General features: G+C 39.4%; 1 protein-coding gene across 3 annotated transcripts in view; it reads left to right on the top strand.

The window, feature by feature from the left end:
- The window catches only part of GPBP1 (GC-rich promoter binding protein 1), a 72,641-nt gene that overhangs the window by 39,518 nt on the left and 13,254 nt on the right, over nucleotides 1–19,869 (top strand). For 2 of the 3 annotated variants that reach the window (XM_082623781.1, XM_082623782.1), the window contains exons 4-9: nucleotides 7,342–7,465; nucleotides 7,602–7,825; nucleotides 9,275–9,341; nucleotides 10,409–10,468; nucleotides 18,263–18,447; nucleotides 19,065–19,205. In XM_082623781.1, the coding sequence (XP_082479907.1) occupies nucleotides 7,342–7,465; nucleotides 7,602–7,825; nucleotides 9,275–9,341; nucleotides 10,409–10,468; nucleotides 18,263–18,447; nucleotides 19,065–19,205 (801 nt within the window). The remainder of the gene's footprint in view (nucleotides 1–7,341; nucleotides 7,466–7,601; nucleotides 7,826–9,274; nucleotides 9,342–10,408; nucleotides 10,469–18,262; nucleotides 18,448–19,064; nucleotides 19,206–19,869) is intronic. The other variant, XM_082623783.1, reaches the window with a different exon arrangement.

Below are 19,869 nucleotides of genomic sequence, written 5' to 3'. Positions count from 1 at the left end.
GGGCTCTAGGCGCGCGGGCTTCAGTAGTTGTGACTTGCAGGCTCAGTAGTTGCGGTGCACGGGCTTAGTTGCTCCGCAGCATGTGGGATCTTCCTGGACCAGGGCTTGAACCCGTGTCCCCTGCATTGGCAGGTGGATTCTTAACCACTGTGCCACCAGGGAAGTCCTGGATAAGAATTCTTTTGGCCTCTGCTTCTCAAACATTAATGGCTATGAAAATAACCTGGGAATTTTGTTAAAATGCAGATTCTAATTTCAGTAGGTCTCTAATGGGGTCCTAGTCCTAACAGTCTTCAAAATGCTGTTGATTCTGCTTGTCTGTGGACCACACTTTGAATAGCAAGGCTCTAACCGGTAGTTAAAAGAAAAAATTGCCGGAATTTAGTTCTATATTGCTAAATTCCTCTTCCATGTGGTATGCGGATTTATACCCCTGTATGCTGTGCGTAACTATTGTCTTTACTTTGTACTCTTGCCAAAACTTTGTCAGATTATCAGTTAACATTTTTGCCAATCTTTGTTGTGAAATGTATTTTCACTGTTTCTTGGACATTGGCTTATATTTCTTTGAATTGCTTGTTCACATCCTTTGTTATTTCTTTTGGGTTGCCTTTTGGGGGGGATTGGTTTTGGAGTGTGTGTGTGTGTGTGTGTGTGTGTGAGTGATCTTTAATATTTTAAGTAAAGTCACATAGTTCTTTTTTTGGGGGGTACGCGGGCCTCTCACTGCTGTGGCCTCTCCCGTTGAGGAGCACAGGCTCCGGAAGAGCAGGCTCAGCGGCCATGGCTCACGGGCCCAGCCGCTCCGCGGCATGTGGGATCCTCCCGGACCGGGGCACGAACCCGCGTCCCCTGCATCGGCAGGCAGACTCTCAACCACTGCGCCACCAGGGAAGCCCCACATAGTTCTTTTTTTGTCTCCCATGTATTTCACTAGATATATGTTCAAGTACTCTATAGTACTTGTTGCTATCTTAAATGCTGTTTTAAAAAGCTTTCATATTAAGTCTTTGTTGCAGATATATTGTCTCTTGTGTTAGTATTGTTTCTAGCAACCTTCAGTAGTTTTTACTCTAATGTCTTTTGGATTTTTTAATGTGGAAAAACGTTCATTCACAAATAATATCAGTTTTCTCTCTGCATTTTCAGTCATCTTACTTGTGTTTCTTATTCATATTTTATTGTGCTGGCTATATGTCAGAGTCTGTGAAGGCTCTGAAATTTTATCCTACTTTCAAGGTAACTATAACAAGGTAGCCTGTTACTGTTTCATGGATGCTGGCAAAAGACGTGAGACTTCCTGAGACTTCCGGGTCAGAGACAAAGAGCTTTATTATTTATTTATTTATTTATTTTTATTTATTTTTGGTTGCATTGGGTCTTCGTTGCTGCACGTGGGCTTTCTGTAGTTGTGGCAAGTGGGGGCCTACTCTTTGTTGTGGTGTGTAGGCTTCTTGTTGCAGTGGCTTCTCTTGTTGCGGAGTATGGGTTCTAGGTGCGTATAGTGCCACAACTTCAGTAGTTGTGGCACACAGGCTCACTAGTTGTGGCTCGTGGGCTCTAGAGTGCAGGCTCAGTAGTTATGGCTCGCGGACTCTAGAGTGCAGGCTCAGTAGTTGTGGTGCACGGGCTTAGTTGCTCCGCGGCATGTGGGGTCTTCCTGGACCAGGGCTCAAACCCACGTCCCCTGCATTGGTAGGCGTATTCTTTTTTTTTTTGCAGTACGCGGGCCTCTCACCGCTGTGGCCTCTCCCGTTGCGGAGCACAGGCTCAGCGGCCATGGCTCACGGGCCCAGCCGCTCCACGGCATGTGGGATCCTCCCGGACCGGGGCACGAACCCGTGTCCCCTGCATTGGCGGGCAGACTCTCAACCACTGCGCCACCAGGGAAGCCTGATAGGCGTATTCTTAACCACTGCGCCACCAGGGAAGTCCCAGAGAGCTTTATTACTTTTAGCACAACAAGCAGTACAGCATGATTGTGGCACTGGTTCTTCATGTCCCTTAAAACCTCTGGGAGTTGACATGGAGGGGGCCCAGGTGGATGCTGTTCTTGCACTGAGAGGGAAATCTACCGCATTTATAAGAAGTCTGCTCTTTGTCTCAGAGTAGGACGTTACCTGTTCCTCAGTGTTCTCTGAGAACGTAACCCTGAGAAATGAGCCATACAAAGAGCTGTCAAGGCCTTGCATTCTTGGCATACAATAAGAACATGCAGGGATGCTCAGGGCCCATGATTGGTTGCTTGTCCCAATAGTCCACCCATCAGCCATACATGTTTTTGGCCAAATTTGAATTTTCACATGGTTGTACCACTCACTCAGCTACTCTGATTAACCTGACAAACAGAGGCTAGAACCAAATCCATTTAATTTGTCTTACACAGCATTTAATGAAGGCTACTACCAGTGTCCCAAGCAGCACAGTGAGTGAGACCAGGATTTAGCCAATTGTGAATAACTTGTGGGGGGACCAGTAAATGATTTATTTCAGCCAACCAGTATATGGTCTAAGACCACTCTGTTATATCCATTAAAATCCATTCAAGGGAGGGACTTCCCTGGCAGTCCAGTGGTTAAGGTAAGACTCCATGCTTCCACTGCAGGGGTGCAGGTTCCATCCCCAGTCAGGGAACTAAAATCTCGCATGCTGCGCAGCATGCGCCCCCCACCCCCCAAATCCACTCAAGGGAAACTGACTTGAGGTTTGGTGTTATTACCTACAGTTATAGGGGCAATAAGATGGGCCCCAAAGCAACATTTATCCTCAATAGAAGACATTCTGTGGCTTATCTTCCCCCACCCCCCGTCCCTTTTACAAACATACCACCCAGAGGGACACAGATCACTCCAGTTTGTCCAAAGAGACACAGATCACTCCAATTTGTTGTTAAACTTGATTTGGATTACTATTACACTGGCTTGGTTAAGAAGCATGGACAGTGTCATCATTAGTTGCAACCTCAGTTGCCATACATGGCATAACCTAAGACCACTTAAGTGTTAAGAGAATCATATGAATTTTTATTAGAATGAAATAGGTTGTACAGGTAGGGAATATGGAATGTCCATTGAGTACTTTGAATATTGGCCCATGGCAAGGTTACCTTTTTTTTTTTTTTTTTTTTTTTCCGGTACGCGGGCCTCTCACTGTTGTGGCCTCTCCCGCTGCGGAGCACAGGCTCTGGACGCGCAGGCTCAGCCGTGGCTCACAGGCCCAGCCACTCCGCAGCATGTGGGATCTTCCCGGACCAGGGCACGAACCCGCATCCCCTGCATCGGCAGGCGGACTCTCAACCACTGCACCACCAGGGAAGCCCGCACCCAGATTTTTTTATCTAGAGGAACTGGACGTGACTGGGAGAGGGGCATTTTAAAATGATTTTCAGAGACCCATTATAAAGGTGTCTCACCCTTACCTTGGTCTACATTGGACACTATGGTGGGGACTTGGTGAGAAGTGTACACAAGCAAATGGTCATTGTCTATATGTGTAGGACCATGCCAGTTCAACAAGAGAATCCAGGTGGCCAAACCAGATTGTTTGAATTCCTTTTTGGTTGGCCATCAGCCTGAGGGGTGGCCTGGCCTGCAGTTGTTCTTAGGGGAAAGAAAGAAACATCACGTCAAGATAATCAGGGCAGAATCTTGAATTTTTGATGTAGGTCTGTATAATCTCATAACTCTCCACTTATTTCATCCTGATGATTACCCAGGAAGTGGCTAAGAGGAGATGATCCTTTTTTGGCTATGCTGCATTCATTGACCAGACTGTCTTACTAAGATGTGAGAAGAAATGAGGGATGTGTTAAAATGCTTGTCAGTACTTGTGGATAGGGAATATGGAATGTTCATTGAGTACTTTGAATATTGGCTCATTGCAGGGATGACCTTTTTGACAAAAGATGTACTGTTAGTGGAATGTTAGTGGTCTGGAATATACCAAAAACATTACATGAATTAATTTCAAGAGCCACAATAGTGTGACCAGAGTTAGCCCATCAGACTGCAGCAGTAACAGTGTAGCCTGAAAAAGTTTCAGTGGTAGTGAGACTCCATTGAGAGCTCCATGAAGTACTCAAAGGTTCAATGTAGTTCTTGTGTGATATGGTCTTCTTCACAGTGAGACAAATGGACCAACTTTTGGCAAGAGTCACAAGTTGGCATGCAGTGGTGGCTTCTGCATCAGAAAGATAAAGTCCTTTATTTTGTAGCCAGTCTATGATAGTGGGTGTGTTCCATGTCTGGTGTGATGGTGGATCTAGGTGGTGTGCCAAAGACTTGATCAGCATTGTAATTTCAGTCGTTCTCAGTGCCATTCACTCTCATCAGACAGCAAGCCTTACTGAATCAACATTAGTGACTCAGATTGCCTCAGCAACAGCTGCAGTTTCCCACAGTGTGTGACCCCAGAGAGATGTTTTTAATCTGCTAGTCTGTTGTTTTTCAGGTGACAGACGAGAAGACTAGGCCATTGGCAACAGACCAAGAGTTAGAAAAATAGAGAATGTCTTGTCCTAAAGAATATTATCTAAGGCGAGGGTCGTAGCTTTTATGTTGTTCTGTTTAGCTGATTAGCACTTAACCCATTTGGTTTTCCAGAGTTGGGGCTGGATGGCTGCTGTGTGCACCATCATCTTTTAACTTAGTTGAAGCATCAGTGAGCCAGGCGCAGGCGTTTAAGGGAACTTTTCTGATTTGAGAGGCTTATTGAAATAGTGGCTTATAGTGGCTTGTTACAGGTGACAGGCGGGGGAATAAAGTTTACTCCAAAGCGTAGTTGCCACTTCTAGGGCTAGGCCAGCTGTGCTGTTGAACACACGATTTCCATTTGGTCAGGAGCCCTCTTGGGCTCTTGATTGGTGTACCACTTTATTGGTGAGTCCTTAGTTTGAGTTGTTTGCTTTCAATAAGAGCTCAGCATTAGGACAAGAGCCACTTTTTCTTCTTTTTTTTCTTTTGGCTGTGCAGCTTCTGGGATCTTAGTTCTCCGACCAGGGATTGAACATTGAACCTGGGCCACGGCAGTGAAAGCCTGGAATCCTAACCGCTAGGCCACCAGGGAACTCCCCGCATTCCATTTTAAAAAGGAGTGTACTTGGTGCGTGTGTCAGGCAGATGGCACTGCCTTACTGGGAAATAGCCTCTTTGAATACTCCAGAGCCGTCAAGTCTTCAGCCACATAATCTGATTTTCTTTTCTTTCCTTCTGGGAGCTGTGCTTTTTATTAGACCACTTGGAAGGGGATGGGAATCACCTGTCAACCTGTGACATTTCCTGAATGGGAGAATCTTGAGCATTTTCAGTACAAGCATGTAGCATTACCACTAACTGTAAAACACAACAGTTCATTGAGTTGGCCTAATAGCCCCACCTGCAAGATTGCTTTTAATTTCTCTCTCCTGCTGAGTTTTTTTCCAAACTATTGGCCACCTTGGGGCACTGGGGTGCCTTTTCCCACTATGGGGACACAGACTAAGGAGTTTATTAGTACATGCGTATCAGAGTTACAGTCTAAGCTTTCAGGAGATTACATGATTTCTTTAGCTTGGAATGTGGGAAAGTACAGGGTGGAGAGAAAGACTGCTCCTTTGGGGATTGCATGGGTGGCTTGGAGGCTTTTGCTGTTCTGGCTTCTGAAGCCAGGATTGGTGTTGCCTTCTCTCTTGTGTACCTCCTGGCCCCAGCAAACACTCAGGCTGGGGCCTTTCATGCCCCCATGTACCGTACTGCCATGGCTTTGCCCCATACTGAAAACTTTCAGCCACTCTTATGCTTAGTACTGTCTCTCCTCCATGGGAGTGGTTAGGATGGTGTCTTGGGTACCTGTGTGCAACAGAACTAAAAGAGGTTGTCTCTTTCTTAAGTTCTCGCACAGTTGACTTTCTTGTTGAAGCAGCTGAGTTTGATGTGGGGAAGGAAGGGATCAGGGAGTACGAAGAGCACAGAATACTCTGTGCTTTTTCTTTGTTTCTCTCTGCCTTTTCTTTGTTTCCAGTACTAGCAGCAGTTCAGCTTAATAAACTTACTTCTAATGTTTTCAGTCTTTCCAAAACTCTGTATATTCATTGCTCTTCCGCTTTGGAGACCTCTTGACTTTGGCAGCCACAGCCATATTGCCTTTCAGGTGGGACCCCATCTCATGGCAATACATCCCTTCCTTCGACTCAGAGGAGATTTGCAACAATCAGAGCACTGTATGGACACCTTGTTTCAGTCCTGCCCCTTGCCACTTGGTCGCTAAACAGTGAGGGACCCTCACTTCCACCCATCACTTGGGTGAGAGCAATTGCTGCCAGATCCTGGAGAGTCTTCTCCTATGCCCCAGTCTGGCCCAAGAGACCATATCCTTGTTTTTCTTTTTCCAGAAGGTTTTAACTCTGAGAGCGTGACATCCTCATCACCAAAACTGTTAGGGTCTGTGAAGGGCTTGGGTTTTTACTCTACTTAAAAGCTTAGCAAGCTAGCTTGTTACCGTTGTTTCATGGATGCTGGCAGAAGACAGATAATCAAAGGCTTTACCTTTCATGCACAGAAGCAGCATGAGGATGAAGCCAGGGGCAGTAGGGGAACTTGCACCAGTTAAGTCCCACAGCAGCCATGTGGAGGGGCCCAGTTGGATGAAATGGGTATGTGTAGTGGGTTTGTATTGTAACTGAGGAACTCTACTCTTTGTCCTGGAGAGAATTGTAATATTAGTACAATCCAGAGGAATGGTCAGGACATTAAAACAAAAAAGCTCTGGAGTTCTGATTGTGATTTTATCAGACTAATGGATTAATATTGGGGAAAAACCGCAACCTTTATGAATCATTGTGAGTTTTTATACATTTCTAATTCTTTAAAATCATTTTTACACATTCTTCCTTTGATAAATTTTCTTTTAAAACATGTGCTTTGGAGAAGAGGAGTTTGGAAATAAACCCACAGAACTTAAAATAGAACTAGCTTCATTTGCCATAATTTTCTGATGTTGAAGAAAACCTTGAGCTATTTAAATCAAATAGTGTGTGATACACAATATTACATTTTGTTATAAAATAAGGGTACTATATTTGCTTTGATTTCCTTACAGCGGTCTTTTACCTTTAAAGTTTTTGGATAAATATAGTTGTTGAGCTCAGAATGGTGCTCTTGTTTCTGTTAGGTAGAAAAAAATAGATGAACAATGGAACTCATCTTATAAGTTACCAGTTACCAAACACATTGAAAATAACTATAAAATGTTCTTCTTAACCATTTAAAATTCTTGGAAATAAATTAAGCCAGAGTATTACTAGTTTTTTAAGTTATAGTTAAGTTGTATATGTATGTTTACCTGTATGCTTATAATCTGTTTCAGTCGTCACTGAATTTTGAAAAGCATTCTGAAAACTTTTCATGGACAGAAAATCGTTATGATGTGAATCGTCGACGACACAACTCTTCAGATGGCTTTGATTCTGGAATTGGACGTCCTAACGGAGGTAAAATTTGCTAAGGAACAGTAGAGTTTAAGAATAATTTTCTTCACATTCTTATGAGAATGTTTTGATTGTGATTAAATCTTTAAGCATACCCATCTTCTTTGAATTTATACTACTTTACCATTATTAAATAAAGGTAACTTTGGAAGGAAAGAAAAAAATGGATGGCGTACACATGGAAGAAATGGTACTGAAAACATAAATCATCGAGGGGGATACCATGGTGGAAGTTCCCGTTCTCGTAGCAGTATTTTCCATTCTGGAAAAAGCCAGGGCCTACATGAAAACAGCATACCTGACAGTGAAACGGGGAGGAAAGAAGACAAGAGAGAACGCAAACAGTTTGAGGCTGAGGATTTTGTAAGTTTCTTATAATTTTAATACAAATGAGGTTTCTGTAAGTGCTGTGTAAGCATCAAGTCTCTCTCAGATTTTATCAGCACAGCTCATTTTCTACAGAGATCACACTTGACAGGTTCAATTATTTATTTATTTATAAAATATTTATTTATTTATTTGGCTGCACCGGGTCTAAATTGCAGCACGTGGGATCTTTAGTTGCGGCATGCAGGCTCTAGTTCCCTGACCAGGGATCGAACCCAGGCCCCCTGCATTGGGAGCTCGGAGTCCCAATCACTGGACCGCTAGGGAAGTCCCTCAATTATTTTTTTTATTTTTTATTTTTTTGCGGTATGCAGGCCTCTCACTGTTGTGGCCTCTCCCGTTGCGGAGCACAGGCTCCGGATGCGTAGGCTCAGCGGCCATGGCTCACGGGTCTAGCTGCTCCGCGGCATGTGGGATCTTCCTAGACCGGGGCACGAACCCATGTCCCCTGCATCGGCAGGTGGATTCTCAACCACTGTGCCACCAGGGAAGCCCTCCTCAATTATTTTTAATCCTTACATTTTGTGAGGCTTTTTGTACATAACTCTTCCCTTCCCCAGTCTTCTTCCTCCTTCCCTCCTACTTATATTCCTGTGTCTCACTGTGTGGTTTTTTAAAACTTTGGATAAATTTATGTCATTTTTCTCTTCATAGCGATTTAAACAAATTCCCTTTTCTAGAGAGTAAACATCTAATAAGATTAGCTTTAGAGTACACATTCAGTGCTCACCTCAGTTTTCTTTTTAATACCCTGAGCATCACTTTTTGAAATATAAATTTGCACTTTGCTTTGAAAATGAGCATGTTTAACTAAACATTGAGTGATGCAAACCTAACAGAAGAGTTGAGGAATTGTCTGATTTTCCTCTTCCCTGCTCTTGACCTTATGCTAAGAAAGGATGATTTCTCATATTGATGCAAAGACTACATTCTCTTAACGTTTGCCTTTTTAAAAAAATTCATACTTTTTCCTCACGTAGTTGGGGATGAGGAGAATATTTAAAGACCCTTCTTTTGTTTTCTTCAACTTGGAGTGAGTGTAGATAGTAACCATTTTAATTGTTAGCAGAATGAGCAGAAAGTAATATTTATGAATAATTAGTGTTTAGTAGTTAAAGTTCATTATATTATGTCTGTCAGATTTTTCTGTATAGTTTTGAGATTACCTTTATTTTTTTAGTTTTAAAATATTTATTTATTTGGCTGCGCCGTGTCTTAGTTGCGGCACGTGGGATCTTTAGTTGCAGCATGTGGGATCTAGTTCCCTGACCAGAGATCAAACCCTGGGCCCCTGCATTGGGAGCATGGAGTCTTAGCCACTGGACCACCAGGGAAGTCCCTAAGATTATTTTTAAAAGGATTTTTTTCTTAAATGTGAGCAGTTTAAACATTTATTGTATTATTTTTATTCCAACTTTTTTTCAGCCGTCTTTAAATCCTGAGTATGAGAGAGAACCAAATCAGAATAAGTCTTTAGCTGCAGGTGTATGGGGTAAGTAATTCTTGATCTATCTTTGAGGGATATAAAATGTTATTTTTAGGTTTCACATTTGTGTTGTTTAAAATAAATAGGCTAGAATTAAACTTTCTCTTAAATACCTGTTTTTGATGTGCTAAGCTACAAAAAAGGTAGCACTTACCTTTTAAAAACCAAGATATTGCAGATAGCAGAAGATCTTGATTTGGATAGTTGATTTACACGTTAGTACCATTAAGTACACTCAAATATGCATTTTGAAAAAATGGTCGTAAGTTAATGTAATGAATTAAAGTCATTTTGAGAGCAGCCTGATAATCTAACGAAACAAAAAATTTACTTTAACTTAATTTGTAGTTTTTCAAAGTTGAAAACTTAACTGGAAAGATAAGTACTTTTAATCAATCATAGTGTGATATAAAAAATTAATTTTTTTACTTATGAAAATGGTTATACATAGACAGTATTAAAAAATAATTGTATAAATTTTGCCTACCGAACTAGTCTGTTTGAAATTATTTGCCTTTTTGATTGTCAGATCTTAATGAGTTTTTCTGGTAATAACTCCCTTTTCTTTAAAATTGCTGAGAGTTTAATTTGATAGCATCTTACAGAAGATTAAACTGCACTCATATAGTACAACTTAGTTAGCTTTTTAGAGATTCAAGTGAAGTTTAAAATAATGGAAAAAACTTAACATATGAAGATTTGATATCTGAAAAATAAATTTAATTATTTGATACCAAATTCAGAGGTGATGTATCCACTTTGGAACTTGTACACATGTTCATTTGTGTTTTCTATTGAAAATCAACAACTTACCAAAACAAAAGGATTGTGGCTTATGACAGCATACTAGTCCTAACAGTAAAGGCATTATTTTAAACTTTGCCACTTCCTGTGCTGTTCTTTATTGTATTTATGGGGTGATACGCTGGGGGAATTATTTTGTTTCTTTTGATCTCCCAATTTAAGGGCTTCTTGTGGGTGGGGGTGGGGGTGGTCAGACACTTTTGTTAGAACCATGTGAATGGCATTGTTTTTTCTGTATTGCAAATTAGTATTTCTGCCACTCTCCCCAGGCCTACACGCCCAGACACACACATACCCAACCAAAAAAATCTCCCAAGCTCCTCTCTTAGGTATGTTTCCTTATTATTCAGTTTTTCTGGGAACAGCTGATTGCATAAGAATATAGAACCACCTGGAAGGTGTTAAATAAAATCTCTAAGAAATTAGGAATAATTTGGATTTGATTAAAATGAAAGTAAATAAAAAATCAAGAATGCTAGTGAGCATTTGTCATATAAAACTACCTATAGATACTATTGGTACTGATCCTTGGTTAATATAATAATTTTAGAAATGATTTAAAGGCAAATACATCTTTGAAAATATTGAGAATAAAATGTATTAATATAAAGATTTTGGTTCTCCTGTTTCAGGGTTGGTCTAAGGATTTTGGGCACTAGTTGAAAAGATGTTTAAAAGGAAGATGTACTCTTTACTGTGTCTTAGGTAAACTAAAAATACTGTGTCTTAGGTAAACTAAAAAGTGTGTCTGCATTAGAAAATGGTTAATTGTGGCTTGATTAATTGTTAAATTCCCAGTACTTCCCATTGGAATACAATGAAACTTTCATTGTATCACACTTCACTATTCCTTTCTTACTTTACCCCCCTGGGTTCCCAAATATTGTTTTCCCCATTGCAACATTTAAAATAGCTATGTTCCTGAGGAAGACATGAGAGAATTTTAGGAAGGACTTCAGTAGAACTTTTCTAGTGCTACTTCCTTCCAGGTAAGTCAAAATTTAATAACAGAAATGTAGTATGTATTAAAAAGCAAACACCACCAGTTTGTCCCTGAAACTGTCCTTTTGTAGATCAAAAATTGCAAGAGTCTAAACATAATATCCCAAATAAAAAATACTTTGAGTGAAAGTAGTCAAGCTATTTAAACTATAGTTAAATATAAGTTTAATTCTACTTAGAGTTTAATTAGCTTTATTGGAAACACCCTACATTTATATCTGTAACTTCTGTAGTGTTTTGATCTTAACCAGGATCACTGTTGCTTGATGCATAAGATTAATATTTACTAATTAATTTATCTCATATACCTAATAATTTAAAACTAAACAAAAATTTAAGGCACTTCAGTGTGCCTGTGAGAATTTTAAAATAATTTACCTGGGTGACTGATGTGGGTAGTGAGAAAGAGAGAGAGAAAATGATGTGTTTGTGTGTTTGTATGCAATTGGAGACATTAGTGACTATCAAATTGATTTGTGTGTTTTTAGAAGTCCTGCTGGCTATTTGTGTTGGCATAATGTCAGGAACATATCACTAGCAGAGCCTAACATTTTGTGCTTAAGATACTAAATAATGAAAAACTTCAGTCACTAGTAATTAACTTAAGCATAGTCTTGTTTCAGCTCAGCATATATATTTGTGTTTATTCCTTGAGAATTTGATGAATTTATTCCTGAGTTTTTCTCATATTTGATACAGTACTTAAGAGCATCAAGGCTCATCTTTAAGAACTGTATTCTTTTTTTTAGCTTTCTAAATCAAAGCAAATTGGTGACCAGCTCTTTTTTTTTTTGGCTGTGTTGGGTCTTCGTTGCTGCACACTAGTTTTCTCTAGTTGCGTCAAGCGGGAGCTATTCTTCATTGTGGTGTTTGGGCTTCTCATTGCGGTGGCTTCTCTTGTACGGGCTCTAGGCGCACTAGCTCCAGTAGGTGTGGCGCACAGGCTCAGTAGTTGTGGCTCGTAGGGTCTAAAGCGCAGGCTCAGTAGTTGTGGTGCACGGGCTTAGTTGCTCTGTGGCATGTGGGATCTTCCCTGACCAGGGATCGAACTCGTGTCCCCTGCATTGGCAGGCGGATTCTTAACCACTGTGCTACCAGGGAAGTCCCTGGTGACCAGTTCTTATAGGTGGGTTGTTTTCTAGAGAATTCTAATGGTATTAACCACTAGCATACAGGTTGAGTGACATGATTGCACTAAATTCGTTTAGGTCATGAAAACAAGTGAAGTTTTTAAAGTGACTTTGTAAAAGGATTAAGAGAAGGGAATAATCTTTATCAAATTTCTTTGTATAAAAGCATTCTGTTGGTAGATTGTTTATATATTGATATGACTACACTTTCCTTCAATGTCTTTCTTATATGAAAACATTTGTTAACATAACAAGAAGAAAAAGGTAATGCAACACATGTTCAAGGTTGAGAAGGAAAAATTAATAGTTTGATTAGACAACTTGACACAAGTAAATTTTATTTGGTCAGAGTTACACGTAGCGTTCATCATTTAAGTTGTTTTTGTTTTAGAAATATATTTACTTAAGCCCACTCTTTTTTCATATGAGTAACATGGGGACCTTGTTAAAGGAAAGAATAGCATACTCCTGCTTTGACATAAATTATGTTAGTGAAACTCATTTGATGAAAAACTCTCATACTACTATAAAACAAAAGATTTGTACATTAAATAAAAAATTCAAAACCAGCAAAATTCAAACAACCTCAATCTGTATAAAAACTTAAAATATTCTTCTGTTTTAAAATTAGTGTTCAACTGGATTTAATTGCTGTGGTACTGATTGTTTGCTTTTGATATTTGTATGTTATTGTATTTTATGTGGTTAAGTTTCCTCTTCAAATTAGTGTGAAAACTTAATTAAAATACTGTTTATCCTTCCCTTGGCTGTATGCTTTTATTCACACATTAAAGTTGCCTCTTATGTCAAGATGAGCAAATTAAATTATTAACTGGCATCACTGTGATGGTGAGGGAAAGGGCGGACCCCTGACTTAGTAATGAACACTTACAAGCCTCTTAATTTTGACCATTCAGTACAGACTTGTTATTAGTATTTTAGTTGGAGATAGTATACATTTTGAAGTATCTGACCTAGCAATACTTTAATTTCCATTTTCTCCAGTAGTATAATATAGTGGTTAAGTGCATTGGTTTTACAATCAGATAGGTCTGGGCCCTAATGTTAGGTCTTTTACTTATTAATTATTTAGACTTTGGGAAGATTACTTAATCTCTGAGTGAATTTTCTTGTCTGTGAAATGAGGAGGATCACTATACTAACACTAATGGAAAAAGCACTGTTAATATTAAATTGTCTACTGTGTCATATCCTTGGTCATGTCACAGGTGTTTAATACATGTTAGCTAATTATGTTGAAATCCAATAAGTGAGGGAGATTCTGGTACATTTAATAAAAGACAAAAAAGAGTGTCCTAAGTGATAGATTGAAAAGATAAAAATAAAAACTGATTGAATCAGAATGTATATATGTATGTATAAGGCAACTATATGGAGAATATAGTTAAAGACAGAAAAGAAGATGAGGAATTGAGATGTCAGCTCTGACTTATGTCTGGCCAGCTTACTTTGTATCAATATTATACATGGCAGTATTTTAATTCTAATCTTTCTTCAAAGGCTTGAGCCTTTCCCCTCCACCATTGGCTTTGGATTTAAAGGAACAAAACTAATTATAACATTCAAAGATACTGGGAGAGCATGAAATAATAAGATAATAAAAGGATATTTAAAGTCAGTTGTTATCAGATCACAGTTGTCTGTGAGGATAGAGGGAAATAATGATATGAAAATCCAAAACATTTGCCTTTAGATATTTTGAAGGCAATTTGAATAAGAGTAACTGTTTATATGAGCTTGATAATAAGCACATATGACTTATAGAAGGAAGTCACCAAAGTCACTTACTTTCTAATTCTTGTTTATAAGTGTTAAAGTCTTTCATCAGTACATAAATTTTCTCTTTAAAAAACTGAACAATTTGGGTCTTTTTCATGTAGTTTACCAGTTGATAAAGTAAATGGAGAAAGTGTAGGAGTCGTCATTGGATACTGTTTGAATCCAACAGATTCAACACTTTAACTCAGAAGGTTTGTGTGAGGAGAATTTGTAGAGATAATCTATGAATAGATGAGCCAGTTTATAAGTAATATAAATGAGGCAAAATTAAGTTATTAGTGCTGCCATCACCCTTTCCATTACTTATATGTGATAATTACCATCAAGAACTAACTTCCCCTCCCTCCCCTCCTTCCTCCCCTTCTCCCCCTCCCTCACCCCTCCCCCTCCCTCCAATACTCCCCCTGCCCCCATTCATTCTTTTTGGCTTGTTTGTTCTTGTATTGTTATTTAACACATTCTTTTTTTTTTTTTTTTTTTTTTTGCGGTACGCGGGCCTCTCACTGTTGTGGCCTCTCCCGTTGTGCCGGACGCGCAGGCTCAGCGGCCATGGCTCACGGGCCCAGCCGCTCCGCGGCATGTGGGATCTTCCCGGACCGGGGCATGAACCCGTGTCCCCTGCGTCGGCAGGCGGACTCTCAACCACTGCACCACCAGAGAAGCCCTAACACATTCTTATCAATTCAAGCTCTCAGATAGGGTGTCTCCCGATCAAAAGCAGGGTCTCTGGAGTCCAAGTCCTCAGTCTCATGATACCAGCAGTTCAGTAACCAGCAGCTGCTGGTCTTGGAGAGTCTCTCTGGAGAGGCTGCAGCTCACCCTGGGGACATAGACACTGGTGGCACACACACTTGGGAACACTCTACCACGTGAACACCACTGCTGGTGGCCACCATTCTGGCCCATTAGACTAAGAACACTTTTCTTGTTCTTAAACAGGCAGGTTTATGTAGTATGTTCAGCATAGTTATATAAAGTATAGGTTAGTCTTTATTAAAGGTGTTTATTTTATAATTTTTCTCATCTTCCATACTCGTGGATTTTAGGTTTAAATTTTAGGTTTAAAATTCTTGAAAAAGGATACCTTTTATTTGAAATACAATTGGAAACCTATTATAGTGGAGATTGTATATGACTTCTGGACATTTTTTCTAGTATTTGGTTTAAAGAAAACATTTCACTGCAACTCTGAGACAGGAACTGTTTTTCATTTTACAGATGAGAGATTAACTAGTGAGGTTAGAGCAAGTATTAAAATTCTGTAAATCTGGCACAAAAACACATGGTCTTAACCTCTGTACTATTTGACTGTGAATACTTCGTAAGTACATCAGCACTATGTCTGCTTCTCTTTCCTCCCAATCCCTATCATCATCTTTTAGGTACCTTTATCATCTTTTACTTTACTACCTCTCTTCTATGACTGATTTCTTCGGCTTCACCCTTCTTCTTTATAGGAAATTCTCTCATTCTTTGCACTGAAGACCTCTTTGAGGAAACTGTCAGAATATTTCTTGCTCTTAGGTGTCTAGAAATCCTGTTTTAGGAAAGGTGAACTTTGTAGTCAGGAATTATATTGAGGCTTAAACAATGCCTGCTTGCTTATCTGTTCTCCTCTTCTGTCTTCTAGTTTTGATCAATGATGATTTACATATAAAAATATTTTCTTTTTCTTCTTGTACCTTCAGCTTTCAATGTGGGATCATTTTACTTCTGCCTAAAGTATCAATACGTTGTTTAGGATTTACTTTGGTAAAGATCTTTTCTTGGTGATTGATTTTTGTCTGAAAAGATTTCATTTCTGTCTTCTGCCTTATGTGGCACTTCCAATTCCCAGTTCTACAATCTAGGATTCTAAAGGGCAGATTAGCCCCTTCCTCAGCTGTTGGGTTCCTTTGTGCACACACTCTAAGCTGAAGTTTTTTCCTTTACTTCACTCTCTAGAAATATGTGTTGAGGTCATCCATTGCTGATGAACCTTCTCCTGTTCTTTCTTCTTTTTAAAATAAATTTATTTATTTTTGGTTGCGTTGGGTCTTCGTTGCTGTGCACGGGCTTTCTCTAGTTGCGGCGAGCGGGGGCTACTCTTCGTTGCAGTGCACGGGCTTCTCATTGTGGTGGCTTCTCTTGTTGCAGAGCATGGGCTCTAGGCGTGTGGGCTTCAGTAGTTGCGGCGCATGGGCTTAGTCGCTCCGAGGCATGTGGGATCTTCCCGGAACAGGGATCGAACCTGTGTCCCCTGCATTGGCAAGTGGTTTCTTAACCACTGCGCCACCAGGGAAGTCCCCTTCTCCTCTTCTTTACTGTTGTATTTGTTTTCCTCCCTTATAGTAATTCTAACATAAGGATCTAGAAGAGAAAGAAGATAAACTTGTTTGCTTAGTTCGTAATATTGGAATAGAAGTCTTCATCTGTCATGTTTGAACTTACTTAATTGTGCTGTACTGATAGAAATACCCCCTGCTTTAACACCTGAATTCCTCTGAGATCAGACCTTGCAAACCCTTACTACCTTTTGCATTTCCCAGCATCAATCATTCTTCAGATTCCTGAGCTTCATTTAATTTAGGTTATGAGTACCAGACTGTTAAGATTTTATCTTATATTTTAATTTAAAGAATTGCTAATTACAAGAATTTTAGTTATGCTGTAACCATCTGTTTACCAGAAGTAATTGTAACTTAAATTGTTTAGCACTTTCTAGCGTTCTTCATTGGCCTCTGTTTGAGATCATTATTCTTCATTTTCGTTTTGACTTCATTTTGTTAGTTTTTCAGAAAAACTATATATTGGTGATGTAATTTGTGTGCTTATGTGCCTGAAAATATCTTTCTTAGCCTTAATATCTTGGGCCTTTGTAGGCAGCTGAGCAGTTGGAATGTTTGCCCTAGTAGATAAACTTTCAGTGTTTAACTTTCAGAAAGATGAATCTTTTCTCACTTTGCTTTAGGTTCTTGTTGTGTTTGTTTGTTTGTTTGTTTTTGCCGCAACACACAGCATGCGGTATCTTAGTTCCCTGACCAGGGATTGAACCTGGGCCCTGGCGGTGAAAGCGCTGAGTCCTAACCACTGGACTGCCAAGGAATTGCCAGGTCCTTGTTCTTTAATCCTTTAGCATTACAGTAAATGACATACCATATCAGGTCTATAGTTTGAAGAGTTCAAAGTTTCAGATGGACTTCGAGAGTCCCATGTCCCTAGGAGTCATTGTTTAGTTTAGTTTTTGAGATAATCCAGTAGGAAGTTTGGTTTGTTTGATGCAGGGCATCATCATATACATCTGTGCTACTCACCATCTCACAGAGTCATATCTTAAGCTAATTTTAATTTAGTTTTTCTGCGATTTCTTTCTTTGAGTTAATTCTTTTCTTCTAAACTCTCCAACTGTGAAACTGATGCTTTCATAGTTTTTCTAAGGGAAGAAAGACATACGTCACTGCCATAATTGTGAATATGCTCACTGTAACATCTGTTTGATTACACATTGACTGATTAAACTCTAGGAGTAATTTTTCATATTTTAGCAACTGTGGATGTACTGAGAACAGCTTTCAGTTAGCAAATATTATTTCTAGTACTATCTTCAGAAGCCAGGATTGAGTTGGATCCCCTACGACTTGCACAGTGTAGTGTGGATGGCCAGTAAATATTTGAATGAATTGGTATTATGAAAACAATTCCCTTCCTCATTAGTCATAACTTAAGTAGGAATTTAGAAATAGAGGGACTGTAGTTTCTTTCTAATTAGTAATAACTTTATGAGTGAGATAAAAAGAATGAAGGAATTAGGAAAATTCTCTTTTCAAAATGGAGAAGAGGAAAATATAATATATTTTATATTTCAAGTCTTAAGAGCCATTAGGATGAAATTTGTAATTAAAAAAAATTAATGAAAAGTATGCTAGAATGTAGTTAATTTTGGCTGGGTCATAGTTAACCATTCTAGGAGACTTATCTAGCTGAATTCATCTTTGTTACTTGACATTGCTCAATTCTTGCTATGATTTGTTTGACTGTTTTAGCTTTACTTCTCAAGCAGGAATATAGTTCATACTTAGCTTAATTATTTTACTCAGGAAGCAGCTGTTATTTTTAAATATAATCAAGTTTGGAATATACGATTCTTTTGGTGGTTTAATTTTATGCTAAAATTTAAACTGTATAACTATTGCTCGTGCTTTATTTATGCAGAATATCCCCCGAATCCTAAATCTAGAACTCAAAGGATGCTGGTCATTAAGAAAGGTAATACAAAAGACTTACAGCTATCTGGATTCCCAGTAGTAGGAAATCTTCAGTCACAACCAGTTAAGAATGGGACTGGTCCAAGTGTTTATAAAGGCTTAGTCCCTAAACCTGCTGCTCCACCTACAAAAGTAAGTTCTAAGTTAAACATGCAAGTTTTAAGTTGATATCAATTGAATTACTTTGACCAAAAAAATGTTAAAAATTTCACGTTGAAGTGTGGCGGTATTGGTGGGCTGCTGATTTCTAAGTGGAAAGCATTGTTGGCCCACTGTGTGTCATTGATTTTAATTGTCTTGTAAGTGGCTTGTGTGTTTGTCCATGTGTGTTTTCTTATTTTAGTAGTCAGTAGTAAATGAAATCTATAAATACTTGTTTTGCAAGATGTATCTGTGATATATTTGCTTAATAATAATGTATAAAATGCTCTGTCCTTCGTGTTCAGTTTAAGGTTTTTGAAACTTGGTCACTTGTGTTTTCTTGGTATTAGGCAAAAGAAACCTAACTTAAGGTTTATAAAACTTTGAAAAAACAGCAGTGTAGTTAGATGTTTTATCTGAATACCAGGTTTTGATTTTATTTGTAAAAAAAAGATGGAAGAGAACCATGTAGAAATGATTAAGGTATAATACAAAAATAATTGTTTTTATGAGCCACATTTAGTCATCTTTATGTGTTCAGTTTGTTTTCTCTCTCTTCTATATACTCTGTTTTAGATACACATTAACGTTTGTGTGTTTTTCTTTAGCCTACACAGTGGAAAAGCCAAACTAAAGAAAATAAAGTTGGGACTTCTTTCCCTCATGAGTCTACATATGGTGTCGGAAACTTTAATACTTTTAAATCAACTGCCAAGAATTTTAGTCCATCAACAACTTCAGTGAAAGAGGTATGGCATTTAAAATTACTCCTGAGTCGGGCTTCCCTGGTGGCGCAGTGGTTGAGAGTCTGCCTGCCGATGCAGGGGACGCGGGTTTGTGCCCCGGTCCGGGAAGATCCCACATGCCGCAGAGCGGCTGGGCCTGTGAGCCATGGCCACTGAGCCTGCGCGTCTGGAGCCTGTGCTCCGCAACGGGAGAGGCCACAACAGTGAGAGGCCCGCGTACTGCAAAAAAAAAAAAATACATATATATATATATTACTCCTAAGAAGCAAGATGTATCTTAATCATGGTGATTTAATTAACAGTGAACAAAAGGCATAGATGCATTAAATGAATGCATTAAAATGAGATATTTTAGTTCTTTCAGAAAACTTGATTCAGATACTTCCCTCTGTTCGCTAACTTTTTTTGCAGTTTAAGTAGGGATAATTTTTTTTTTTTTTTTTTTTTTTTTTTTTTGCTGTACGCGGGCCTCTCACTGCTGTGGCCTCTCCCGTTGCGGAGCACAGGCTCCGGACACACAGGCTCCGCGGCCATGGCTCGCGGGCCCAGCTGCTCCGCGGCATGTGGGATCTTCCGGGATCGGGGCACGAACCCGTGTCCCCTGCATCGGCAGGCGGACTCTCAACCACTGCGCCACCAGGGAAGCCCTAAGTAGGGATAATTTTTA

Source organism: Mesoplodon mirus (assembly GCF_964341445.2).
Source record: "Mesoplodon mirus genome assembly, chromosome: 5".
In the NCBI taxonomy this organism is placed as follows: Eukaryota; Metazoa; Chordata; class Mammalia; order Artiodactyla; family Ziphiidae; genus Mesoplodon; species Mesoplodon mirus.
The sequence above is the reverse complement of the archived record's forward strand: the minus strand, read 5'-3'. Positions and strand labels throughout refer to the sequence as shown.